Source organism: Kogia breviceps, chromosome 14 (genome assembly GCF_026419965.1).
Source record: "Kogia breviceps isolate mKogBre1 chromosome 14, mKogBre1 haplotype 1, whole genome shotgun sequence".
Taxonomy (NCBI): Eukaryota; Metazoa; Chordata; class Mammalia; order Artiodactyla; family Physeteridae; genus Kogia; species Kogia breviceps.
In genome coordinates, this window is record NC_081323.1 from 54,618,301 (window position 1) to 54,644,779 (window position 26,479).

The window sequence follows — 26,479 nt, forward strand, 5'->3', positions numbered from 1 at the left end:
CCGTGGGCATGTCTGGTCCTCTTTCCCAGTCCTGATGCAGCTCTTGGGCTGGCAGGGCCTTCTGAGTCCCTGTTCTGACAGGCTTGGGGGCACAAGAACAGTCTCAAGGTGGATCCCCTGCCGCCTTGCCCTGCGGTGGGGGGGCGGTGGTCTCTGTGGGAATGGCAGCCAAGAGTTAACAGTGTCCAATTCGTGGAGGGGGCGGGACCCAGTGCAGTCCTGGCCCCTCCCTGGACCAGGGCTTCAAATACTCACGGAGCTGGGGCGCCAGAGCTGCTGCTAGACCAAGCCCTTGCAGTCTGTTCCGTGCAGCAGACACACCCCCAGCTGGGACCTCTGACTTCTACTGGGACCCAGATCCTAAGCCTCTGACACAGCCAATCCACATCCCTCAGGTGAGTCTGGTGGGGGTGGTGGTGCTGTGCCGCGGGGGGCTGGGTGTGAATGGAATCTCAATATTTGGGCCTCAGTTTCCCCACGGAGGAGAACGGCCACGGCCGTAAGCCCAGCCCACCACCTTGGGGAGACCTGGAGAACGGCAAGAGGAGGATATGCCTTCCTGCCAGCCACCAATGGGTGGCAGAACCTGCCCGGCCCCTGCGTCTCAGCAGCCGGGACTGAGAAGGGTGGGCTGGTGTGTCCGATTCCATGTCCGCGCTCACGCGGGCCGTGTCTGTCCCTCTAAGCCTGCCTGCTTTGCGCCATGGGCGGGCCCCTGGCCTTACTGGCCGCGCTCTGGGCGCTAGGGGCTGCTGGAGACGCGGCGCTGCGCATCGGAGCTTTCAACATCCGGAGCTTTGGCGACAGCAAAGTGTCGGACCCGGCCTGCAGCGGCATCATCGCGCAAGTGAGGCTGGGGACCTCGGGCGGGGTTGCAGCTGGGCTCCGCGGACTAATTTGCCGCGCACACTTGACCCTGCAACTGCCGGCCCCTCCCCCAGATCCTGGCTGGCTATGACATCACGCTGGTACAGGAGGTGCGGGACTCCGACCTGAGCGCCGTATCCGTGCTCATGGAGCTGATCAACAGGTATGGCGGGCAGGGCCCAACGTGGGCCCAGGTCTTGGAGCGATGCCTTGACCCCGGGCTTGGCCTGTGTCTCCGCAGCGTGTCCAGGCACGAGTACAGCTTCGTGAGCAGTGAACCCCTGGGTCAGGACCAGTATAAGGAAACATACCTGTTCGTCTACAGGTGAGGGGCGGGGACGCGGGGAAGGGGTGCGCGGGTCAGGAGGGGGCCCGCTTAGGGCGCCCACCCACCCTCTACACCCAGGAAGGACGCGGTGTCGGTCGTGGACACGTACCAGTACCCGGACCCGGAGGACGCCTTCAGTCGTGAACCTTTCGTGGTCAAGTTCTCAGCACCTGGGTCAGGTGAGACCCTATCCGTCCCACAGGCCCCACCCGTCCCACAGGCCCCGTCCCAGTCCCTGACATCTACCTCCTCCTGCAGCTGCCGAGGAGTTAGTGTTGATTCCGCTGCACGCGGCGCCACACCAAGCTGTGGCCGAGATCGACGCGCTCTACGATGTGTACCTGGACGTGATAGACAAGTGGGGCACCGACGTAAGCCCCTATGTCAGCACGGTCCCGGAGGCGCGTCCTGGGGGTTGGCTACAGGCGTGAGGCTCTGCGCACACGGCCCCTCCCACAGGCTCAGACCCGGTTCCGCGGTGCCCCACAGGACATGCTGTTTCTAGGAGACTTTAACGCCGACTGTAGCTACGTGCAGGCTCAGGACTGGCCGGCCATCCGCCTGCGCAGCAGTGAGGTCTTCAAGTGGCTCATCCTGGATAGCGCTGACACCACAGTGGGCAACTCAGACTGTGCCTACGACCGCATCGTGGTCTGCGGTGCCCACCTGCGCAGCAGCCTGAAGCCCCAGTCGGCCGCTGTACACGACTTCCAGAAGGAATTTGGCCTGTACCAGGCTCAGGCAAGTGCTGGGCCCAGTAGGAGCAAGGCCCAACCTCAGTACACCTGGCGCCCCCCTCCCTGCACTAGTGTTTCTAGAAAAGGCTCTTAGAGGTTCAGTTCTGGCTGAATGGAACAAATCTGGGATGGCAGTACAGGAAGCTCCTTACCTCCCCCGAGTGGGGTCCAGAGGCCATGCTCCCACCCAACCCACGCAGCTGGGATGGATAGCCCAGGCCTTGCTGGTCTGTTACCCCACCCCCAGTGGGCCCCTTCCTGGGGGGGGGCAGTTTTCTGGGGTGGAGCCTGAGGGAGGACTGGCTGCTCAGCAGGGCCTCAGGGTTGGCCCCTTCTCCCTCCAGGCCCTGGCCATCAGTGACCATTTTCCTGTGGAGGTGACCCTCAAGTCCCACTGACAGCCCTGAAGCCTGGCCAGGGCAGGCTGCTACAGACTCTGGCCACAAGAAGCAAGCCCCACAGGGCTGCAGGGTACGGTCAGCTGGGCCTGGACAAGTGATGGGAGTACTCGGAGCCAGTTTCCCCATTGTGAAGTGGGCTGCCACCACTACCTCATAAGGTTGTGAGAAGCACCTCGTAGAGCACTGGGCACACAGCTGAGCTCAATAAACAGCGAACACTCAGGCAGGACCACACACGCATGTTGGCTCCGACGCCTTCATGTCCTTTCTTAGGACTCAGCTCTTCTGGGACACAAACCTTGGTCCTGCAGCCCAGCAGGTCCCCAGTCCCAGCCCACTTAGGGAACAGGGACAGCCAACTGACCACCTCCAGACCAGGCTGGCTCCAGAAGGCAGCTCCTGTGCTCACTGGCTGAAGCTCCCTGCTCTTTCTTTCTAAAAACTAAATGTTTTCAGGCACCTGTACTGAGTGCAGCTGGGGGTAAGTGCTCACACACAGGTAGGGTGGACGTGCATGTGCAAGGCCAACCTCCAAGTCCTCAGTGTTCCTTCTATGGCCCCGGTTCCCAGGCCTGCAGGCCACTCACAGGCACTCGTGTATGAGGGTCCTTTTCTACCCAGCACTGCAGTTGGCGGAGGGGAGGTCAAGAAGGCTGGACCCCTGCAACCAGCCGGCTGGCGGCGCTGGGACATGTGGAGAGCCTCCTCACTGGTGAGCAGGCAGGTTGGGTTAAGGTCCTGCCCACAGAACCTGAACAGTTCACAGTGGTACAGCCCCTTCAAAGGTGCCTTCCTGGTAGCTTCTTCCTCAGGAGCCCTGGCCTGGGCAAGGACTCAGCAGGGAGGACAGTGGCCTGCACCCTGAGTAAGCCCATCACCTGAGGATTGGGAACAAGCAGAACTGGGGTACACAGTGTAACTGACAGGGGCCCGATGAGGTTTCTGGTTTTCGAAGCATCTCATCTTTGGCAGAATTTAACTGGCCTGAATTGTATGGGAGGGAAAAACCTTTGTTTCAAGAACTTGAACAAACTTTTCTTGCTAGATCTTTCTAAAGTAAGATTTAGGACACTTGTAAAATGCCTCCCTCCTCCCTCTCCAAGTCACCCAATTTCTCTGAAATTTATACAGGCTTTCCATCCAAGCAGAAAAACATGGCGGCCCAAGGGCTTTTCCCTTTTCCTTTTCTTGTGTGGCTTGCCAGGGCCCACAACTACCTGGCCTTATGCCTCCAGCAGTCAGGCATCCCACCAGCCAGGGATGGGAAACTCAAGGACTTTATTCTGCTCTGGGAGAGGAGACACTCAACGGTGACATCGCTGAGGTCCAGAAGGGTGCCACCTACCAGTTTATGATTCCCAAATCAAGACACTGCTTGCCAGCTGTGCCCACCTGCCCACCCACCAAGCACAGGCCTTGGGACTATGGCTACAAGGAACAGGACTTTTAGGGAGATGAGCAAAACAAAGAGCTAAAAGTACTTTTAAATTGGAAAACGCTTTCTTTAAATCCCTTGGAACCACAGGGCCCCCAGAAGGGCACATACGGCTAAAAAACCTGCATGGGCAGCCCACCCTTAGCCTTTCTTTTGTTTGAGCTTTTCTAAGTACATCTGCAGGGACTTCTGGATGGAGTCTCTGGAGATGAAACTGACAAAGTTCTGGATGTCCGCGTCGCGCTGCTTCACCAGGCGGTCTACCGTGGCCTTTCGCATCATGTTCTTGGTCAGCTGTCGAGCGTGATCTAAAGAAGATGGGTCCCACCTGTGAAAACCCATGCTCTGCTCCGGGACAGTGGTATTCCCAAGCTTTCCAAGAGAGTTTCAACTGAAACTCCGGTAGAAAACTTAGAAAATTCAAGTGAGCAAAGAGAAGAAAATGAAAGCCACCTGTTCCCTACTGTCCATCGATTTCCAGGACGATATTGTGCAAGTTGCCTTTTTAACCTGTTATTTTTCCTCAACTATATTGTCGGCAATATTTTCCATGTCACTAAATATTCTTTTACAACATAATTAATGGCTGGACTGTATTCAGGCATTTGTCTGTGTCAGGCATTGGCAAACCTGGCCCCCCAGAGCTCAAGAGCCAAGAATGGGATTTACATTTTTATATAGATGGAAAAAATTTTAAAAGGGTAATATTTTGTGATAAGTGAAAATTACATGAAATTCAGAATTCCGTGGCCTGGCTTTATTGGAACACAGACATGCTTGTTAGTTCACGTGCTCTAAGCCCGCCCTCCTGCTCTGGAGCCGTAGTTATGGCAGAGACCATGTGACCAACAAAGCCGAAAATCTCTCTGGCTCTTTACAGATAGCCTGCTGATCCCTGGTTTCTACCATAGTTGATATAAGCAGCCCTATTTCTTTTTTTTGGCTACACTGTATGTGGGATCTTAGTTCCCTGACCAGGGATCGAACCTGCACCCCCTTCAGTGGAAGCGGGCAATCTTAACCACTGGACCACCAGAGAAGTCCCAAGCAGCCCTATTTCTATACACAGACACACAAGCTGTTTCCAGTTGTCTGTATAGTGGGTTGAACAGTGGACCCCAAAAAAGTATGTGCAAGAGGCCTTATTAGGAAAAAGGTCTTTGCAGGTGTAACTGAGATCATCTTGGATTCAGGGTGGGCCCTAAATCCAGGGACAAATGTCCTTAAAAGGAGAGGGAGCTCTGAGATATAGAGATACACTGTGGGAGAAGGACATGTGAAGACACAGCAGGGATGGGAGTGACGCAGCCACAGCCAAGGATGCCTGGAGCCCCCCAAACTGAAAGAGGCAGGAAGGAGCCTCCCCCGGCGCCTCTGGCAGGAGCAAGGGCCTGCCCACACCGATTTTAGACTTCTGGCCTCCAGTCTGAGAGAATGCATTTCCCTTGTTTTAAGGACCCTACCCCATCGCAACTCCCCCTCTTGTGGTAATTTGTTACATCAGCCTCAGGACGCTAGGTCAGTCTGCTATTGTGAATGGCTCATTTCTGAATTGCTTGAGAACTTCCTGTCTCATCAGAGGCTCCAGGCTGGGGAGGGGACGGGGCTCTACTTGCCCACTGGTACCCACAGCTGTTGCCCATCTCCCCCCCCCCCCCCCCCCCCCCCCCCCCGCCCCCATGCCCCTCACCTGGAATGGCCATCCACCGGGCCATCACCGAGAGTGCTGTGCTCAGCACCTGGTCCTCAGGCACCACCTGGTCCACCAGGCCCACCTGGAGGGCCTCTGCTGGCAGGAAGAGCAACCCCAGCTGCAGGGCTTGCTCTGAGGCACGGTGCCCAATGGTGTTCACAAGGGTGTCTTTGAACCTGGAAGCAGACACCCACTCACGGTGGGCTCAGGGCTCCCGGGAGCGGGGGCTCAGCCCCGGGCCTGGTGGAGTGTGGGTACAGCCCCCAGCCTTACCAGAAGGGGGCGACGATGCCCAGCAGTGTCTCATTCAGCCCCATGAGGTACTTTGGGTTGTCAGCCATGATCCGGTAGTCGCAGGTGAGGGAGATAAGGCAGCCTCCGGCCGGGCAGGCTCCCTGAAGGGGAAGCGGGACCACCGGGCTCTGGGTGCTGCTGTGGCTGGTTCTGGTCATCTTCCAGAGAGCCAGGGTCCCAAGGAAGGGGCTCAGGTGGCTGTGAGCTCTTGGGTGCCTCCAGCCCCCAGGATGCTGTACCAACACTGTCTGGGGGTGTGCACACAATGGGCTCCGGCTTGCCCATCAGCCTGATGCCGCAGGCACTGGCAGGGCAGCCAGCGCTCAGGCCCAGAACACCCCCTCTTTTCTCAGGCTCATGTCAGGGCAGCAAGCGGCCTCTCCTCTCCTTTCCTCCAGCAGGAGGTCCTCCGAGGCCCTACCTCACTCTGCCCTCATCTCACACATCCACTGCCCCGAACAGAGGCCGTTAGCAGCCACCTCACCCCATGGAGTCTTCCTGACTCTGGCCATCCCTCCTCTCCACCCACCTCAGGCCCTCCTGGCACCTCTGGCCTTAGCCCCACCCCTGCCTTCCCCAGGTTAGGCCAAGGTGATATTCCCAAAATGTAGATCTGATCCCCCACTTGCCCCTACCCTCATAACCCTCCTGCTGGGCCACGTCGACCATGGGCCCTGGTTTCTGTCCCCCCCACTCACCCCCACCTCAGTGAGCAAGTCCCCCCCCAACCCCACCTCTAGGCCCCCCCTTCACCTGGTCTGTAATGGCAAGCTGACCTGTGCACCTCTGAGGGTCTCCTGACTGCCCCCTTCCTCTCCAAGGGCTTCCTGAGGGCAGGGCCATGTCCACCCCCACCCTAAGGGCTGGCCCGCAGCGAGCCACAGAGTCCCCTCGGGAGCGGGGACACTTACGTTGATGGCGGCGATCAGCACCAGGTTGGATAGGTATAGCCGCAGCCACAGCTCCTGCACCGCCTTCCAGTACTCGGCATAGTGGGCCGGGTTCTTCCCGCACATCTCCCTCAGGTCCAGGCCTGCGGAGAAGACCCTGGGGCAGTCCTGGGGAGGTGGGGGGGGGGCAGGGGCCCCATCAGAGTCTGCCCCACGGTGCCAACACAGCCCTAGGGCCCAGGAAGCCCACAGGTGCTCAAGGGACAGAGGAGCTGAGGTCATGCTCAGGCAGCAGGAGGCTGCCCCCAGAAGCCCAGACCTGGGGGCTCCAGGGAGGCAGCCTGGACCTCCCTTGGACTCTGTTCCTTCTGCATCCTGGGATATTCTTCCCTTTCCAGCTTCAAACTGGAAGAAAAGGCAGCAGGGCCAGGTGCTCCCCGAGGGACATAAACACACCGGACTCTGTGCATACCTCTGTACTCATCCTGAGCAGAGGAACTCAGGGGCGAGGGAGGACTCCTGACAGTCGTAGGGGACACACGTTCTGATTTACCTCAAAAGCAAACTGCAGACTCCAGTGCAGGCCGGAAGGTGCAGCTGTCAGGACCCGGCCAGGGAAGGAGGGAGTGGTGAGCAGTCAAGAAGACAGACCTTGGGACTTCCCTGGTGGTCCAGTGGTTAAGAATCTGCCTTCCAGTGCAGGGGATGTGGGTTCGATCCCTGGTCGGGGAACTAAGATCCCACAGGCCACAGGCAACTAAGCCCGTGCACCACAGCGAAAGATCCCACGTGCTGCAACTAAGACCCGACACAGCCAAAAGTAAATAAATAAAATAAAATGGTTTCTGTTTAAAAAAAAAAGATGGACCAACTTATGTCATGACTGCAGTCTGGTCAATGTAAATTGATACAGCCACTATGGAGAACAGTATGGAGGTTCCTTTAAAAACTACAAATAGAACTACCATACAATCCCACAATCCCACTACTGGGCATATACCCTGAGAAAACCATAATTCAAAAAGAGTCATGTACCAAAATGTTCATTGCAGCTCTATTTATGACAGCCAGGACATGGAAGCAACCTAAGTGTCCATCAACAGATGAATGGATAAAGAAGATGTGGCACATATATACAATGGAATATTACCCAACCATAAAAAGAAATGAAACTGAGTTATTTGTAATGAGGGGGATAGACCTGGAGTCTGTTATACAGAGTGAAGTAAGTCAGAAGGAGAAAAATACCGTATGCTAACACATATATATGGAATCTAAGAAAATAAAATGTCATGGAGAGACTAGGGGTAGGACGGGAATAAAACACAGACCTACTAGAGCATGGACTTGAGGATATGGGGAGGGGGAAGGTAAGCTGTGACAAAGTGAGAAAGTGGCATGGACATATATACACTACCAAATGTAAAATAGATAGCTAGTGGGAAGCAGCCCCATAGCACAGGGAGATCAACTTGGTGCTTTGTGACCACCTAGAGGGGTGGGATAGGGAGGGTGGGAGGGAGACGCAAGAGGGAAGAGATATGGGAACATATGTATATGTATAACTGATACACTTTGTTGTAAAGCAGAAACTAACACACCATTGTAAAAGTTATACTCCAATAAAGATGTTAAAAAAAAAAAAAAAAAAAAAGACAGACCTCTGCCCTGGGCTGTCACACGTGAGACAGAGGCCTGGAGGAGGATCTGTAAGGCACGTGTGTCCTGTGTGGACGCCTCAGGCCCCAACACAGCCGCTGAACCAGGGGTGGGGAGCGCAGACCAAGGCAGAAGGTGCTTCTGGGCATGGGCACCAGGTTCTGGGTGTTCTGTCAAGAATGCAGGCCAGGGGAGGGGCAGCTCCCCAGCCCTCACCCGAGAACACCGCACCTGGGGTTGCTGATCACTAACCAGCACTGGCCGTGGTCACCATGTGCTGCTGCAGCAATGACCGAACCCCCTTCCCTGCCTGTAGTGTCTGTGAGGAGGGGCAGCCACACTCGAAGTCCTCTACATCCTTATATTAAGCGACAAAAGCAAGTTGCAGTGTAGGGCATAGACGTGGCTCTGTGTTTCTCATATACACACGTGCCTGTGTGTGCATGGATACCAGCAGGCTGGCCTTTTGTTTACGTGGACCATATTCCAATCCTGTCACTAAAAAGGCCCCACAGGGATGGGAAGGCTGGTGGTCGGTACACCACATCCTGCTGTCTCACAGGCAGGAGCAGGGACCCATGAGCCAGCGCCTGTGGGGGGTGGGGGGATGGGACAGCAGGGGGATGGAGCTGCTCCTGCTCTGAGGATGTGGTAGGACTGACATTCAGCTTTTCAGCCTTCCTCCTTAATCTCTTCCCACCATGAGCTCCTCGCTCCCCCCTCCCCACTGCCTCCCCAATTCAATTCATTTCTCAGCACAGAAGCTGGAGGGGCTGACAGCACTTGCCCACAGTCCTGGCGCTGGAGGGAAGCAAAGGCAAAGAACTCTATTCTGGATGTGAGAGAAACGAACACATTAATCCCAGCTGAGGATGGCCTCTGCCAGACAGATGAAAACGGATATGGGTTGGCCTATTTCCGTGATTTCTGTGATTCAGCAACATGTCTGTAGTGGGCCGAACCGTGTCCCCGAAGAAGACAAGGTCAAGTCCTCACCCCAGTACCCGAGAATGTGACCTTATTCAGAAACAGCATCTTTGCAGATGAGATCAAGTTAAGATGAGGTCATACCAGAGTATGGGGGTCCTAAATCCTTTGACTGGTGTCCTTCTGAGGAGAATTCAGACACAGAGACAGGGCAGACGGCCACGTGGAAACAAGTACAGGACCCCAGGGGTCCCCCGAAGCTGGCAGAAGCAAAGGATTCTCCCCCACGGCCTCTAGATGTGATTGGCCCTGTTGACAACTTGATTTTGAACCTGTGGCCTCCAGACTATGAGGGAATACATTTCTGTTGTTCTGCCCCACTGCTCCCCGTTGGTGGTCCTTCGTTAAGGTGGCCCCAACTAACACAAGTTCTTCCAAAACATTTGCTGAGGACCCACTTTGGGCCAGGCCTTGTGCTACGTACACAGGAGGCACTGGATACAGAACAGGAGGCGCAGACACATTGCTGGAGGGGAGGACACTGTCGCAGGGAGAACGTAGGCTCTGGAAGGACAAATGCTGGCTTCCTGTCTCCAGAGCACAGGAGCTGGGGTCCTGGACAAGCGATGGGTCTTCCCCTCTTTTGTTCTAAAGGTCCTATCTTTGGTGACATGCAATTCTCTCATTTTCAGAGCATAATAAAGAAAACATCAGGCTATGAAATGCCACCTTAAATGGATTACTTTCAGGAATTATCCAGGGTGAAAAGTTCCTAGGCAATTTCAGCATCTCTAGGCAGGCTAGAAAGTTTCCTCAAATGATCTACACCCAGTATCAGTCCTACCCTTGGAGAAATAAGGTCACCTCACTCCCATGGGATGGGGCAAGGCTTGGCTCTGCAAACCCCAGCTTCATGGGATGCACTGGGTGCGTGCATCAGGCCAGCCCCTGAGGGTCCCCTGCTGGTCCGTGCCTCCAGCACAGTGATGGGTCCCCTCGTCAGAGGCAGCCAGGCTCTCCAGAGCTGCAACTCCACGCCACCCCAGGACAATCTGAGGGTTTAAGGAAGCAGGTGCGAGCCCACAGTGGACCTTCTAAACCTTGGCCTAAAAGGTGCAGGAAGCAGGCTCTGACCGTCTGCTTCCTGCACCTTTAATGACGGCGGAGCCAAGGTGTTCCCATTGGTCTCTAGTATCGTGGCACTTAGCTTTGCGCGACGCTTATGCTGTCTGTGGCTCCTTCTAACTTGAAAGGTGACCCCAGCGCTCTTCCTGACCCAACAAAGTCCTGTTGTTACCAGCATTTGCTGGCTTGTAGGGGAAATGTTGCCGTTCCCATTCCCCTCGAGAATTCAGAAGGGAAAAGCCTGCCCTCTGAGACCTCAACTCTAGGACCTGCCCAGACGGGAATGGAGGGCACAGCTTTGGGGATGGGCACCGTCACTGGGGCCAGCCTGGGCGGGTCCCCATGAAGCTGCTGCCAAGTTTGCACAGGGTCCACCCTTCGTGAGGTCACGTGGCCTCAAGGGTATCCTGCAGAAACGTCACCTGCCCTCACCTACATCCTGGCCCAGGGCGTGGAGGGCCGAGGCTTGCCCCAGGTCTGGCTCCACAACTGCAAGACCTGGGAGGTGGCCTAGGAACTAGGGATCAGCCTCCTGTGGGAGAACCAGCTGCCCATGGCACGGCCCCCTCGAGCCCCCACACCCAGGACTACAACCCCTGGAAGCCCCTTGTGGTGGCACCCACGCCTGGGCCTCCTCGGTTTTCTCTACCATGTGAAGTGTGCAGGAGGGCTCCCGAGTCTGGACTACAACCTGAGAACTTGGGGCCTTGGGGGAGCTAAGGAGCACCCACCGAAGTCAGGATGACGCCTCGGAAGGTCTTGTCATTCTCCAGCTTCTCCAGGCTGATAATGAACTCTGTCAGCATCTCTAGGCTGAGGCTGTTCACTGGGGGGTTCTTGAACTTCATCACGGCGACCCCTAGTTTGAAAATGAAGAGGACAAAACTCATACCCAGCATGGGAAAGGTACCCCCAACTACCCTGCACTCTCAACCAGGCCATGGAAAGCTACACAGATTTTGGGTTTTTTAAATTGAGGTGAGATTCATATACCTTATAATAAAGGGAACCCTGTACCCATCAGAAGTTACCATTCCTCCTGTTCCAGCCCCTGGCAATCAGTAATCTCCTTCCTGTTCCTATGGATTTGCCAATTGTGGACATTTCATATAAGTGGAATCATGTGACCTTTTATATCTGTCTTCATTTACTGTTTTCAAGGTTCATTTATGTAGTAGCATGCATCAGTGCTTCATTCCTTCTTAAGATCAAATAACGTTCCATTATCTGTGTACAGCATGTTTTGCTTATCCATTCATCTGCTGATGGACACTTGGGTTAGTTCCACCTTTTGGCCACTGTAATACTGCCGTGAACATTCATGTACAAATTTTTGTTGATCTTTTTCTCCCAGATGTAAGTCCTACATCCTCAGGGGAATAGGAAATGGCCTTAGTTTCTTAAGTGAGCAAACTCTAAGAACCAGATGTGCAAGGAGGAACTCCAGTGGCGGCCTCTGATTTATGCTTGTTTAAGGATTGAGAGTAAGAATATCAGGGGTCAGATGTTCTTAAACGCTCCATCTATTCATTTATACTGCCAGCAGCAGGGAAAGCAGGAGTGGCAGGGCCTGCCCTTGTGGACAGTGCAGCTGCTGGCCTGGGCTGGCTGGAGCCATCTGCTCTCACTGCCTGGCCCAAGGGCAGACCCCAAGGGCTTCAGAAATGCCACCGTTCACTTAGGTTACATTTCCCTGGTCAAGGCCTTGGAAATCTCTGGATAGTTAACACAAACCATTCTCTAGGAATGAGAATTAAGTCCTGAAGGCAAAGAGACTCTTTTGAGACCTATGATTTATGAGGAAGAGGTAATTATTAACTGGCTACAGGTATGTACATGTACACATAAGAAGCAATCAAAACTTTCAGAAGTGAGCTCCCCAAACTTGGTTCGGAGGTAAGTTTCTTTTTTCTTTTTTAAAAATTTATTTATTTATTTTATTTTTGGCTGCATAGGGTCTTTGTTGCTGCGCATAGGCTCTTCTCTAGTTGCGGCGAGCAGGGGCTACTCTTTGTTGTGGTGTGTGGGCTTCTCATTGCGGTGGCTTCTCTTGTTGCAGAGCATGGGCTCTAGGCACATGGGCTTCAGCAGTTGTGGCACGTGGGCTCTAGAACACAGACTCAGTAGTTGTGGCACACAGGCTTAGTTGCTCCATGGCATGTGGGATCTTCCCAGACCAGGGATCGAACCCGTGTCCCGTACATTGGCAGGCAGATGCTTAACCACTGTGTCACCAGGGAAGTCTCAAATGAAAACGTTTTAAAAAGCACTTTTATTCCATTAATTCCTCCAAGCCTCAAGATGCCTGAAGCTTACCCAGGTCTGGCAGTGAGGACAGAACCAAGCCTGGCTTTCTGACCTCAAACTCAACCTTCTACTACGATAAGCTGATGAAGCTAGCGAGTTCTTCCACGGTGGGGTGGGAAAGCACTTTGGTAAAAAATTGTCTCACTGATAATTTTTTCTTACTTGTTTACATAACAGAAAGTCTACCATTCAAACCATTTTAAACTGTACGATTAAGTGGTATTAAGTATATTCACAATCTTGTGCAACCACCACCACCTACTCCAATACTTTAAAAATGTGTTTTATGCAATTTTTGATATATATTCAAATCTGTCACAGAAACGATCCTTTAAGAAACTCAGGTTTTTGTTGGACTCGTAGTTGGGCCCCTCATCACCTGGCTCGGGCAGCCCCCATCCCAGAAAGGAGCTAAACTAGAGAACTGAACCAAGGAACACGGTGGGTGCCCTGACAGCAGTCCAGGCACAGGCAGCGCTGCACAACCTGTGTGTGTCTGGGGGACTCAGGGGGGCTGAGACTGTAGCCTCATTTGGGGAGGAGCTTGGCTCCCTGCCAAGCCAGAGTGGAGTGGGGATGGGGGCATCTTGAAAGGCTGAAGCCAGGAGCTGGGAGGTCATGAGACAGCTTGTCCTAAAATCTGACACTGCACGCCTCCGATGCCAAGCCTGCTCAGGACCCAGCTCTGAAGTGCTCTCTGGTAGAGAAAGCACTGGTTTCTCTTTCAAAAGTGCTTGTTCTATCTTTTTAAAATCCCCCTTGGAGACTTTTAGGAGGTGTTCTGATGATGGGAGTGGGTAGGAGTGATTCCACTTGTGGTTCCTGGCTTTAATTAAAAAAATATCTGCTGGGTTCTGTGCCATTTGGGAGTATTAAGAAAAATTAAAATATTTTATTCTGAAATACTTCCAATTATTTTAGTTCCCAATTTAACAGCTTAAGGAGCACATGCCCCAAACTTTAAAAACTGAAATATTTTTATCTTCATAATGAACTGGGGGGCGAAAACACCTAGACTGATGACCCTTAAGCTTTGAACTCAACAGAAACTGCCTTTAAAATTGGGCTTTATCCCGTGGGCTTTAGAAATTCGAGCGTTCTCCCGAGTCTGGATTCCAGGTCTGGGCCTGGAGCTGGGGGAGATAAAACGCACTGCCCAGTGAAGCCCGCTCTGCCGCCAGCGCCCCCCTCTTTCCCCACAGCCGGGCGGCCGGGCGCTCGGGAGACCGCGCTCCGGACGCTTACCTGCGGCTGCGTCCGGCTCCACCAGCACCCGCTGGGTCCCGAAGCGCCGCGCGCTGTCTCCGCCGCCGGCCGCCGGCTTCGTCCGCCTGATGGTCGCGCCCCAGAGCAGGGCCCCTGCGGAGGGCAGCGCGAGGCCAGTTAGCCTGCCGCGCCCACACGGCCCCTGCCCCTACCCCTACCCAACCCGGCCCCCGCCCCGGGTCACGCACACGGGCGGAGCAAGGCACGCGAGGAGACGCGGGTTCCCGCCGCTAGCGCCATCTTGACCGCGCTGGATCGGGGTCGCGGCGCCGGGGTGTGGCCTTGCCGCCCGCCCCGCCCCCAGGGCCTAGGCCTCTCCTCCGGGAGGCAGGGGCTGCGCCCGGTCAAGGCCGCGGTCGGAGGCCCGAGCGGGCGGAGCCTCGGGCTTAACAGAGCAGGGCGCTGGGGCTGCAGGGTAAAGGGGCGCAGGTAGGAAGACACGGACAGGCCAGACGCCGCGCTCCCCACGACCCGCTGCTGCGCTACCACGCAAAGATCGAGCCGCCCAGGCCCGGGACCACACGTAAGTCACGGAGTGTGCGAGTCCCGGAGAGGGTTGTGAGCTGAGCGGTAAGTCAGGGACTGTGGGGACCCCAGCAGCTTGCGGCCCCGCAGAGCCGCCAGCAGAGCTGTGGGCACTTGAAAGGATGCTAGAGGGGGTGCTGATGGGGGCCAGTGTGAACTCCGCCTCCTGCCTGTGGGGGGACCAGGAATCACAGCTGGTGGTTTAGCCACAGGCGTGGGGCAGCAATAGCCTGGTGACTAAGAACTGACCCTTCACCTTCCCCAAGGGGGTGAGGCGCCCTCACACCACTGTGGGACTGCAGTGCTCCCCACAAGGAAGGGTACATCTCGTGTTTGTATTTGCTTGATCCTGCCTGAACACTGTTCTGACCATTCAGTTTGAACACTGGACACTGTAAGGGCCAAGGGCTAACCAAGTACGGGGGGGGGGGGGGCGGCAACTGAGACTTGTTTTTGTAACATCTTAAGTGTTTTCAATTGTTCCTTGTGGAACAAACCAGTTTTTGAGGTGGAAAATAGTTTTTCCATGGCCACCTAAAATAGCAGCAGCAAATGAAATCCACATTTCTGATCAGGCAGAATTCAAAGCTCCTGTGATATAAAGGTGATAAAACACCTCTTTCTGGGACTTCCCTGATGGTCCAGTGGTTAAGACTCAGCATTCCCAGTGCAGGCGGCAGAGGTCTGATCCCTGATTAGGGAACTAAGATCCTGCATGCTGCATGGTGTGGCCAAAAAAGAAAAACAAAAAAAACACCTCTTTCTAAAATGTGTCTAGCCAAGGAGCAGTCCAACACTCAAACACTTCCAGTGTTTTTCTGGTTGAGAGGTTTTGGAGCTGTGACTTTGGGAATGCAACCAAAACATTTTTTAGACAATCATGTTTAATTACCTCACAACTGAAGCTGCCTTTGGGGCCAAGGGACAGGAAGGAGGCAGTGAACGCAACACTCGAGCTGCACTCTAATCCTAGGTTTATTCAACACAATTCTTTTCTCTACACAACAAAGTACAAACACAACATTATCTAAAATGCTACAAAGTTACAAAACTCAAAACAGAAAATGTATAGTACTGACTGTACAATAAAAGCGAAAAAAGCAATGTACACATTGCCAAAGTAACCTGCACGACCACCATGAATACCAACACAACGGGGGGTTCTGTGATGAACTGACAGAGCTGGCTCTCAACTTACCAGTTTCAGAGAGAAAGGGAGACGTGGGTTTGTGTGTGTGTGTGTGCACACACGAGTACACGTGAAAAGAACCATTTTGGGTATTTGGCCCTACAGGTCAGAAGAGGACTCGAGCAGGGGAGCAGGGCCAGGCTAACAGGAATGGCAGCTGTGTAAATACACACCCTTTCCTGTGGGACCCTGCAGGCCAACAGGTTAGGGCACGATCAGCCCACCAGATGGGCCCCATGTCATCTGTGGAATGGGAAAACATGCTCCCAGGCTGGGGCTGTACCACTGCCTGGAGCCCCCTGCTCATCCCTGCTGGCTTTGCCACTAAACTGACTCTCAGGAACTAGAAATGTGGAAGCTTTCTAGCCAGAAAACTGGAGGGCATCATTATAAGCACGACCCCAAACCAACAACACTCCTGCAGCCAGAACTCTGCCGCCAGGGGAAATGTAGCAATTACTGCCTTCACCTTCGAAGCCTGCCCCTGAGTGAGGGATTTCTTTCCTACTGATCCTCCTTCTGCTAGGAAAGTGACAAAAGTGAGTTGGATGGGATACAAGTCACAGGGCAGAGCTTCAGTGGCCCTGCTTATCGGGAGGAGTTGGAGCTGGAGCGGCTCCTGTGGCGGCGGCGGCCAGGGGAGCGGGATCGCCGGCGCACAGGGGACCTGCGCCGAGGGGAACGTGACCTGTGGGAAGAGGAGAAACCATATCAGACACGAAACCCACGCCCTGGGAGCAGCTCTGCATCTGGGACCACAGCGGTAAAGCTGCCTTCTTTCGGGAACAATTCTACACAGCTTCACACTCCAACACTCCAGTCAGGACAGCTCCCTTTGGATGTCACTGACACAGAACCCTTGGGAGACACACAAATGTTCTGGAGACCAAAAGCATGACCCTAGGCACTCTCCTCTTCTTTGAGAGCTGTGCAAAGTGCAGCTTGACACCACTAGCAGAGGATGGCCTGACACTGGCCTTTGCCAAGGGTGTTATGTTAGCCTCTCCCCTATTCCTCTCATCCTTCCGGTTTTCTCATGGAGAGATGGGAGGGGCCATACCTCCCGAGGGTCCCTCAATCAGGCAGCTCTTCCTTTCCCCAGCTGGAAAGAACACGATGAGCTCTGAAGGCTGCCTATGCCAATGCTGCTTTCCATCATGAGGCACCGGGGACAGGCAGAGCTGGACAAGGTCCCAAAGTCATCATCCTCACTTTATGTTTGTAAATAAGATAAACGGGAATTGGCCCTAATCAGTCCCCTGTGAGACCCCAAAGTGATTCACCTTCTCCTCATCCGTGGGGGTGACCTGCGCCACATGGGAGGCGGTGGCAGCATTCTCCTGGGAGGGCTGAATCGCCTGGGGGGTGGCCGAGGCCAGGGGGCCAGCACAGCAGTGGCAGTGATCTCCTGGCCATCGATTTGTCCTATTGAAAAAAGGATAAAGTCACAAAATATCTAATAAGCACCTATCCTGGGCCAGGCCCAATGCCAACTATGGGCATACCATGGTGAGTGAGACAGGGAGGAGCATGGGGGGACAAGGACAAACTACTCTGGTCATGGAAAGAACCTCATAATTACTGTTATTGGAGTTTTCATAAAGAAAACTACCAGGAAGCAGGGAGCCTAATGGGGGACTCATCTTCTTCTTCTTCTTTTTTTTTTTTTGTGGTACGTGGGCCTTTCACTGTTGTGGCCTCTCCCGTTGCGGAGCACAGTCTCCAGACGCGCAGGCTCAGCGGCCATGGCTCACGGGCCCAGCCGCTCCGCGGCATGTGGGATCCTCCCAGACCAGGGCACGAACCGGTGTCCCCTGCATCAGCAGGCGGACTCTCAACCACTGCGCCACCAGGGAAGCCCTGGGGACTCGTCTTAGTGCATTGGGATAGCCTTTCATGGGAAGTACCATCCAAGTCAACACCTAAAGAACAGCCTGGAATTTGCTAAGTGAGGGGAAGAGCTGTGCCCCCGCCCTTAGCTGGAAGGTGGTGTTGCACTTGAACTTCCTTCTTAAGAGCAATGTGAAGGGGGCACTGCAGTGAGGAGACCTGGCGGGGGGCTTTGGCAGGACTGAGATGGGGGTGAAACATAAGAACTCAAGGGATAATGGGGAGGTACAATCACCGGAGCTTGGTGATGGATCAGATGAGCAAGCCCAGGGGTGGGGTGAAGGATGATCAGCACCAGGGTTTTGGATGAGCTGTGATCTCCTGAGAGGTGGGGCCTGAGAGGAAGAAGGGACTTCTGGGGTGGGGAATAAAATGAAAGGATATTCAGGAGTTGTCAAGTCTGTCTAAAGAGTTTGAAAAAAGTGCCTCAGGGAGGTGAGTCCACGTGCAGCAAGTACTAAAACCACATATGTGAATGAAATCGTAGAATGGCAAGGCGAGGCAGCTCAGAATGGAGGCACAAGGAAACTGCAGGACCTCAGGGAAAGAAAGAGCGAAGGAAACTGAGGCACAGACCCAAGAATCCCGGGGGATAAGGCAACCCGATCCAGCCCAGGGACTGCTCAGGGGACCAAGCACAGCCCGTGTACCCCCAAAGGGTGGAGTGTCTTCTATCTTCTCAGCTCCTACTTTCAAGGGAACTTCTGAGGTACTAAGGTGACTCAAGAATTTGGACCTATGTTCACAACATACTTGAAAGGCTCAATTTAAGTAAATATGGCTTAAGGTGGCCCTGGCCCATGGCCAAAAGCCAGTCCAAATCAGGGATTTCACAGGCACTGACTGTGTAACAACAGAGACAAAGTCATCCTCTGGCTGGCTACCAGTAAAGGCCAAGCCCTCCCACTTTCTTTCTGGAGACAGTGGGGAGCTGTTCCATTCAGTGGTGCACAGCACGATACGGGGACACACAGAAAAGTCCTACCAGAATCTTAAGACAACATGGAATATTTATAATCACACACATCCTGAATGTGCCCAAGTCTCCTAAATTTTTAGCAAGTGCTCAGACACTTATCAAATACACAAGATCGACAGTCTCTAAAACAAAGGCGTGACTCAACAAAGCCAAGAGCTGATGTGTGTAGAGGGATGGATCATAGTTTATGCTTAACTCCTAAAATACTCTAGAGGGATTTAAGTAGATTGAAAGAGTTGTACCTAAGTACCAAGGAAAATCCTGTAGTATGCAAACTCTACCAGAGCTCAAGGGCAATTATCCAAAGACCTGTGAGGCTATTTATCAAGTGTATAAGAGGGCCTCCAAAGATACCAAGATTCTAAGGGGTTCAGACTCTCCTTCCCACTTGGCCTGGCAGCCCACAGTGCTGTGGGCACTCCTGGCTCAGCTCCAGCTGCCTGCAGTACAGCAGCAGTGAGCTGGGCACAGATAAATCCCATATTCCCTCAAATGCAGACTATTCGAAATTTGAAACTATTCGCAAGCGTTCAAAGGTTGACAAATCATTCTACCCAATAAAAAGTGGCTATGGGAAATGGGTAAAAGTTGTGAATTCAGCGAAGTTATCCTAAAAATGCTGAAATGTTAGCAAAAGACAAAATGATTCGGGACTTCCCTAGTGGCGCAGTGGTTAAGAATCCTCCTGCCAATGCAGGGGACACGGGTTTGAGCTCTGGTCCAGGAAGATCCCACGTGCTGCAGAGCAACTAAGCCCATGTGCCACAACTACTGAGCCTGTGTTCTAGAGCCTGCAAGTCACCACTACTGAGCCTGTGCTCCGCAATAAGAGAAAGCACCGCAATGAGAAGCCCGCGCACAGCAACGAAGACCCAATGCAGCCAAAAAAAAAAAAAAAAAAAAAAGAGAGAGAGAAAATGACTCAGAGAGGATTAAAGAAAACATTTCCATATAAAAATGATGCTTCGTTGTATTCATAATATACTCCTTGTAGGGGGGGAACCATTCATGTGATCCTTAAACTTTAACAGATTGATATTCATATTTGATGAATTTTTTTTCAAGAATCATGCTCCACAAAACATGTTTTTGGTAAACACACACCCACTGAGTAAGAACTGGAATCTTGAAAGAGCTCCAGGGAGATTCTTACATGCAGCCAGGTTGAAAGTTGGTTTTAAACACACTATGCGTGGTGGGTAGCTGGTCTTGGACAAGGGACAAAGAAACAGGTCTTCAGAGGGGAGCTGGCAGGGCTTAACTCACCTCCATCCATGTGCTTCAGCGCCTTCTCAGCCTCATCTGGATTCTCAAACTCCACATATGCATAGCCTTTAGACAGATGGGGGTGCATCCTTTCTACAGGCATGTCAATCATTTTAATTTTCCCATAGGTGGAGAATATCTCCATGATATGATCCTAGGGAGAAAGAAGGGTCACTAATGCTCACCCACTTATCACTTGTATAAGAGCCAGAGAACCCCCAACACAATGACTACAGCCTTGGCACCTGAGGGTAAATCTCCTAAACACATACATATAATATATTTCATTAAAATGAATTAACCAGTGCTCTACTTGGTCATGCACTCTACTTGGTCATGCATCACCAAGTCAGCCCTCCGAAATGCTACATTCTAAGTTCACCTTCTGGCAGAGGCTTGCTTCTCCAGTTTTCCACTGAAAATTTGCAAAAGAGACACACCCCACCGTCCACTGGACAGAAACAGGATTCCTCACCTTGGTCACATTCCTGGTGAGCCTTCCAATGTGCACTTTGGTGGGTTTAGGGGAAGGGCTCCGCCTTTTCCTTTCCTTTTCATCTCTTTTGGGTGGTTTGGATCTGATTGAAAAAATAAAAAATCCTATTAAGACAGTAAAACTCCTTTTTTGGTCTATTTTTTATAATAACTACAGTAACTTTACAGCCCCTGGTTTGTTAATTTAGGTCCCCAGATAATTCACAGGGTTTGGGGGAGAGCCCCCAAGCCAATTACTCCTGGGTGGAGAAGTGGTGCTGGAAGGAAGCTCACTTGGAGCGGGAACGCCGCCTGTTGTCATGCCTGCGCCGAGAAGGACTTGGAGAGCCAGAGGAGCTGCTGGAGCTGGAGCTGCGGGATGTGCTGGAACTTCCTGAGCGGCTTGATGCTGAAGATGAGCTGGAGCCGCTGCTGGAGCCCGTGCTGGTGCTGGAGCCCGAGCTGGAGGTAGAGCTGGACCGAGACCTGAGGGGCAAAAGGGAGGGGGGGTCACAGACAATTGGTGGGAGGAACATTTCTTCACTGAACAGACAAGCCTGCACATGCTCCCAAGAGGAACCACTGGCCTTGTATTTTCAAGCCCCACTGCTTTCCCCAGTGGGGCAAACACTGACATCCTCCGATCCCTGCCCTAAGCCAAAGCCCTTGGTAGGGACAGAAAACAGCATACATATTGTGCAGTGATGGGAAGGAAGAATGAGCTGCTTCCGACCTACACAGAAGCCTTGCCTACTGGGAGGTAAAGGAGGAGCCTGGCAAGTCAGAGCCACCAACTCAGCTTGGAAGGCAGCTACTGACTAACGCAGGCTGGTTTTCAACAGAAGGAAAAGGAAGCTCCAGGCTAGGGCAATCCAATCACAACTCTAAATCAAAAGCATTTGAGAGAAAAGCATACCCCATGATGTCCCATTCCTTAACATCTCTAGAAAAGAAAAAATCCCAACACCATCCTCTGTATATAATCAGAGCAAACCCCAAACCAGTTTGCCGTAAATTAGAGTCTCTATTAAAAATCTGAGTGTGTTTCCTTTATAAGAAGACAGAGCACTCTGCGGGCTCTTTCGGAAGAGGGACGCGGCTGTGGACGCGAGGCCCTGGCAATGCTCTAACCCGTCAGCCCCACCTGGTGCTGCTGCTACCACTGGAAGCGCTGCGCCTCTTTCGAGTTTTATCCCTGCCACGATCCTTCTCGCTTGACTCCTTGGTGGCCCCCTTATCTTTAGAGCGATCCTTGGACTTCTCATCAGAGCGGTCTTTGCGTTTGGTAGGAGAAGGAGCCCTGGATAGTGAGGAAGAGTATGAGATTACATGCCCCTTTGACTGAACCCTGAAACAACAGCACAACCCCAAAGGGCTACACAAATCCCAGGCAATCACAGAGCAAAACGATCTGTGGCTTAGGACACTTTCACTGTAAAATTCAAGACATTTCCAATTTTCCCCTTTCTGAGGGTCCCTAACAATGAGCACCCCCAAAGTAGCACTAGAAAAATCTAACAGAAGGATTACCTAGTGCTGGACTTTTTATTATTTTCTTTGACTCCTAGCAAGCTCTTCTTTTTCACTCCTGATAAATCCATTCTCCCCTTCTGAGGTGTTCAAAGCAGCAATGGCGGCCTCACTTATCTGAACTCTCACTTCTAACTTGAGTCTGAGAAACGATCCCTAATCGATTGCAATTTACGCCAAAGTGCAGCCTAATAACAAGATAAAAGGATTTACAGAGTAAATTGGCAAGGCAACATATCTACTTTGCAGTCAAAAGCTGAGCACAGGAGAAGGGAGCAAGGAACACAGTAAGCAGCAAGCATCCACAAAGCCAGGAACACATGGGGGACCAGCACTGTTTCCTCAGCGGGGGGATCCCGCCCCCACAGGAGGCACAGGTAGAACCGTCAACTCAGTTTGTTTTTTTCTTAAGGAACGGTGTGGATGGTGGTGTCCTGTTATTTTACAGGTGGTACAATGCCCGTTTTTCATTAAGTTTGATGATGATGAGCCCTCCACAGTCTTTTAGAAATACTACAGCACCACATTTGCATGCAGAACAGAGAAAAACCCAACTGATAGGATTAGATCTCTTGTTTCATTGCTGTAATCTTTGTAGGATACATTGAATATGTGATATGACTGGAAGCAAAAACCATTTCAAAAGTGACCGGTACTGGCATCAAAACATTTAATACCCAAACACAAACAAACGAAACGTTCCCCACGAACATTAAAAAAGCAGTAAAATAAGCCATTAAAGAGTAGTCATTGTAAACACTGACTAATGTTAATGATATGCATATCAAAGTGTTATGGGGGAAGTATACCAAAGTCTGCAACTTACTTTGAAAGGCAAGAAAAAATAAGATTGATGAGTGGCTAGATATAAATAAAGCAAATGTAATAGAAATGTATCATGTAGAATCTAGGTGTTGGTGATGTGGCTATTCACTGCACAAAATTTTTTCGACTTTTCTGTATGTTCACATTTTTTCAAAATCATGTACTCAGTGAACCGGCATTAGTAAATATTACTCAAGAACAAACAATTAATTATGTGCCCTGTTTCCTCGGGACTGTTGTCTTTAGAATTTCCAGTGAGGTTTTGTACAATCTGCTTGAGTTGCAAGCAAAGATAACGGGATGTCAGGCTCAACTACCTCTAGCTCACCTTGCTGTAAGTAACCTGGACACAGCACACCAATCAGGATGCTGTTTCCACGTGAATAGTGCTGCCAAAATGCTGGAATAACATTCTGACAGAAGAAAAGAGTGCCCAGCTCTGGACATGCAAGTGAAAGTACAAAAGAGAATGTCACCTTTGCTGCTCTTTTCCAGGGCTATAAAGTTTTTTAAGATGTTTTGTCTTAAAATAATAAGGTACTATAGATACCCAGCAGGCAACATTGGATAAGGTTAGTGTCCTTGGACAATCAGTGAGTGTAATTCAACGGTTAAGAGTCTGGAGTCAGCCTGCCTGGGTTTGATTCAAAGCTCTGTTGTGTGACCTTGGACAATTCACTTAACCTTTCTGAGCCTCAAGTTCTCATCAGTACAGTGACACAGACAGTTCCTACACATCACAGTTATCAGGGACATAAACCATATTAACCCATAAAGGAGTTAATTTGGCACCGAGTTAAGGCTCAATAAACGTTAGCTAACGTTAGAAGACAGGCTCTGGAGGCTCTTCTCCCACATAAACTTTTGACTCTAAAGTCACACACAGTCTCTGAATGCTCAACAGGAGTCCCTGTACTGCCCCCATTAGGGTCACCAAGAGCAGCACTGTCCAATAGAAAGAGTGCCAGCTACAAGAGTACTCTAAAATTTTCTAGTAGCTGCATTACAAAAAAATCTTGGTTAACAGTTAAAGTCAACTATTAGTAATATATTTATTTGACAGGCTACACACCAAGTATTATCTTTTCACCAATCAGTATACAAATTCATTAATAAAATACCTACACCTCCCCATACCAAGTTCTTTGAAACACCTCAATTTGAACTAGGTATATTTCAAGTACTCAATAGCCACGTGTGGCCAATGGCTACCTTATTGATCAATTGGCCCAGAATGCAGATTCCTGGGCCCCACCGCCGTCCTAAAGATCTGCCCTAATGTACTTTGTGAAAACAAGCACCACGGGTTATTCTTAAAACGCTAAAAAAATTAAGAACCACAGAGTAAGTGAACGCTTTGCTGGGTGTGGCCTGAGTACTAGAAAGCAAAGGTTGAGGTTCTCTGTTTACACAAGTTCAGGTAACAGCACAGGACCTTGATTACCTCCCCCATCCTCCGGAAAGGTGCGCGTCCAACAGCCAGAGAGAGGAGAGAACAATTAGTTAAATCTCGAGTAGATGGCGTTTCAGCTCACATCTTCAGAGCACCTTCCCCATTTAAAAGTACATTTTAGGTACAATTCATGCGAAATAACAAAGAGAAAAAGCCACGCCTCTCCTCCATCGATTTTAACCTTCCCGTATCCTCCCTTCTGGGGTTACCCGTCAAACTGAGCTCCAAGACGTTAGGGGTCTATCCCCAAGGACTAGCGCCGAGAAAGGCACACAGGAACCCGGCAGACGTTCGTGGAGTCGATGTTTGAATTAACGGCTTCGAAGGGAGGGTCAGTCGGTCACCCAGGGCATCCCACAAAGCAACTCCGCACCCACCGGCCCCGGCCCCACACGCGACCTCGCCGCCCCCCGTCCGCGTTCACTCACAACTCCCCCGTCCAGGCGCCGGGCCGCGAGCACTTCCAGGGTAGGGCCCGGCGTTGCGGGCCTGGGTCTCCAGCCTGGCGAGAGGGCCCCGAGGGCGGAGGCCGAGCTCCCGGCTGCTCTGAATTCCGGGGGCCTCACTGGGCCCGCCGTAGAGCGGACGAAGCGAGGGCGCCTTTCCGCCCGCCGCGGCCCCGACCACTTCCGGGCCGCGGCCTCGGCGCCTCCCACTCAGCCCGCCCCGGGCCACACTCTTTATTCTCAAACCGTGTGCCGCGCCGCTAGGCCACCGTTGTTACCGCGTGGCCGGGGAGCAGGCCGGCTCCACGATGCGTCCTGCCGACCCTGGCAGGCGGCCCCCGAAGCTTGGATGGGGTCGGATTCCCCCTACTTACATCTTCCCGCCGCTGCGACCTCCTCCCGCTCTCCTCAGCCTCTGAGGCGGGCGCCGGTCTGGCGTCAGGATTAGGGAGCGGGAAGGCACAGTCGTCCGGCGCGCAGCGATGACGTAGACCGCCTCAGCCAATGGGCGCGAGCGAGGAGAGGGTTAAAGGGCCAAGGCCTTTGGTGAGAGACGCGTCGGTGCGCTTATACTCTTGTCTCCCTCTCTGGAGGGGCGTCTGGGGATGCCCCGGGCTAGCTGCACCCCTCATGGGGCCGGCAAGCTGGCAGCTCTCTGGGGCTGGGAGGGCTGCGCTGTGTTGGCAGCTCGCGGGCTGGCGCGGAGCGGGTTAAGGGGGCCGCGGCCCCGCCCCTATCCGTGCGCGTGCGCACCGTGCTCGCGGCGTGCCTCCCGGCGTGCCAAGGTGCTTGGCTCCAGTCCTCGGAGCTTCGCGCTGGGAGAGGCTGGGCGGCGAGACTAGGGGAGGGGTGCGCAGGTGCTGCGGCCTTTGGCGGCCGGCCGTGGGGACCCGCATGACGAAGGCAGCTCAGCGGGCTGGGCCCATTGCGGAGATGGGTTCTTGAGATTACCAGTCGTGGTGTGAAGGGTGACCGTGTAGACTCAGCTTCTGCGCCAGCGGAATTCGGCCTGGTGGGGCAAGATGGGGTTGTGCAGCCAGAACGCACGGGCAGCAAACTGCAGCGTAGAAGATAATGTGCAGAAAGGGAGGCGCTTCCGAGGAGGTGACACTGCAGCTGAGACCCGAGTGGAAGGGCGTGCCCGGCAGAGGGAACAGCTGGTGCGAAGGCGCGGAGGCTCGCTGGAAGAAGCCGGGGCTAGCAAGATGGAGTTTAGCGTTGGACGGAACAGGGAAGATGTGCAAGATACGGCGCCATGGCGTCATCCCCTGGCCGGTGGACGGTGCAGGAGGGGAGGCACTGTCATAGCCTTCTGGCGAAGGCAGGAAGGTGAGGGTTAGAGGCCCAGGACCAGGCAGGAGGCTGTCGGAGTAAAACCGGCACTGAGGGCATCAGGGCTTGCAGGTTTGTTTACCGCTATGTCCCTTTTCTATCCGCACTGTGCCTGGTAAGCAGTCAACGCTGCGTGACTGTTAGTTGGGGGCAGGGAAGGTGCACCCCCGTCCAAGACGCCGTGTGAACAGGTGGGTGTCCCAAGGAAGAGAAGGGAACAGATCCAAGGTGCTGATTTGGGGGGAAGGGACCAATGAGGCTTGGAGATGGATGAAATGTCAGGGGAAAGGACAAGAGAGTCCAGGATGCGCTTTAGTGCCCGATGGATGGTTATACCTGTGTTTGTAGTCTGCAGGTCATTGCTTTCTGCTCCATGTGGTTTTCCCAGCCAGTGATCCAGTTCCTCTGGCCCTGTCCAGGGTGTCAAGTTTGCCCCTAACACCTCACCCTGGGCCGAGGGGTGTCTCAGAAGTTGGGGACAAAAGAGAGTCCTGGAGGAGCAGCCTGCCTTTTGAATCCTCTCTGCTGAGGCACCAACACACTCCTGGGGGTGGGGGTTGGCAGGCAGAGTCAGCCTGGGTCCGGGTTCTCCCTTTGCATTTAGATTTGGGGAGGAGGGGGCCTTTATCTCTGCATCACTG

At 53.0% G+C, this 26,479-nt stretch overlaps 3 protein-coding genes across 7 annotated transcripts; 1 reads left to right on the top strand and 2 right to left on the bottom strand.

Annotated features, from left to right (window-relative positions):
• The first annotated feature begins 602 nt into the window (after positions 1–602).
• On the top strand, positions 603–4,347 carry DNASE1L2 (deoxyribonuclease 1 like 2). The gene is given in 7 exon segments (XM_059037129.2): positions 603–847; positions 942–1,030; positions 1,109–1,192; positions 1,274–1,438; positions 1,440–1,566; positions 1,685–1,936; positions 2,277–4,347. Coding segments are annotated over 7 exon segments (915 nt in total). The 5' UTR covers positions 603–703; the 3' UTR covers positions 2,331–4,347.
• Positions 3,815–14,217, bottom strand: ECI1 (enoyl-CoA delta isomerase 1). Its single transcript, XM_059037130.2, has 7 exons — positions 14,118–14,217; positions 13,909–14,022; positions 11,088–11,215; positions 6,667–6,813; positions 5,735–5,856; positions 5,459–5,637; positions 3,815–4,076 (listed from the first exon to the last, which is right to left on the bottom strand). Exons 1-7 carry the CDS (start codon positions 14,167–14,169, stop codon positions 3,910–3,912), a joined length of 909 nt encoding a protein of 302 aa, XP_058893113.1. The 5' UTR covers positions 14,170–14,217; the 3' UTR covers positions 3,815–3,909.
• A 1,194-nt stretch (positions 14,218–15,411) lies between these two features.
• On the bottom strand, positions 15,412–25,255 carry RNPS1 (RNA binding protein with serine rich domain 1). Of its 5 annotated transcripts, none has more exons than XM_059037411.2 (8): positions 24,881–25,255; positions 21,783–21,970; positions 21,397–21,552; positions 20,547–20,738; positions 20,254–20,356; positions 19,779–19,932; positions 16,927–17,068; positions 15,412–16,331 (listed from the first exon to the last, which is right to left on the bottom strand). In XM_059037411.2, the coding sequence occupies exons 2-8, from the start codon at positions 21,851–21,853 to the stop codon at positions 16,232–16,234; spliced, it is 918 nt and encodes a 305-aa protein (XP_058893394.1). In that variant the 5' UTR covers positions 21,854–21,970; positions 24,881–25,255; the 3' UTR covers positions 15,412–16,231. The 5 variants fall into 5 exon arrangements, with proteins under 5 accessions (XP_058893394.1, XP_058893395.1, XP_066868694.1 ...); XM_059037412.2 differs by having other exon boundaries at positions 24,489–24,940; XM_067012593.1 differs by lacking the exon at positions 24,881–25,255 and adding an exon at positions 24,052–24,066.
• Positions 25,256–26,479: the final 1,224 nt, after the last annotated feature.

Coding starts and splice junctions, on each gene's coding strand:
- ECI1 (XM_059037130.2), bottom strand. CDS start 14,169: ATGGCGCTAGCGGCGGGAACCCGCGTCTCCTCGCGTGCCTTGCTCCGC. Junction 5,638..5,734: donor GGCATCGTCGCCCCCTTCTG/GTAAGGCTGGGG, acceptor GTCTGCTTCCAG/GTTCAAAGACACCCTTGTGA. Junction 4,077..5,458: donor CCGGTGGATGGCCATTCCAG/GTGAGGGGCATG, acceptor CATCTTCTTTAG/ATCACGCTCGACAGCTGACC.
- RNPS1 (XM_059037411.2), bottom strand. CDS start 21,853: ATGGATTTATCAGGAGTGAAAAAGAAGAGCTTGCTAGGAGTCAAAGAA. Junction 20,739..21,396: donor AGTGGTAGCAGCAGCACCAG/GTGGGGCTGACG, acceptor TTTGCCCCTCAG/GTCTCGGTCCAGCTCTACCT. Junction 16,332..16,926: donor CCCCCACGGATGAGGAGAAG/GTGAATCACTTT, acceptor CTCTTCCCACAG/GTCACGTTCCCCTCGGCGCA.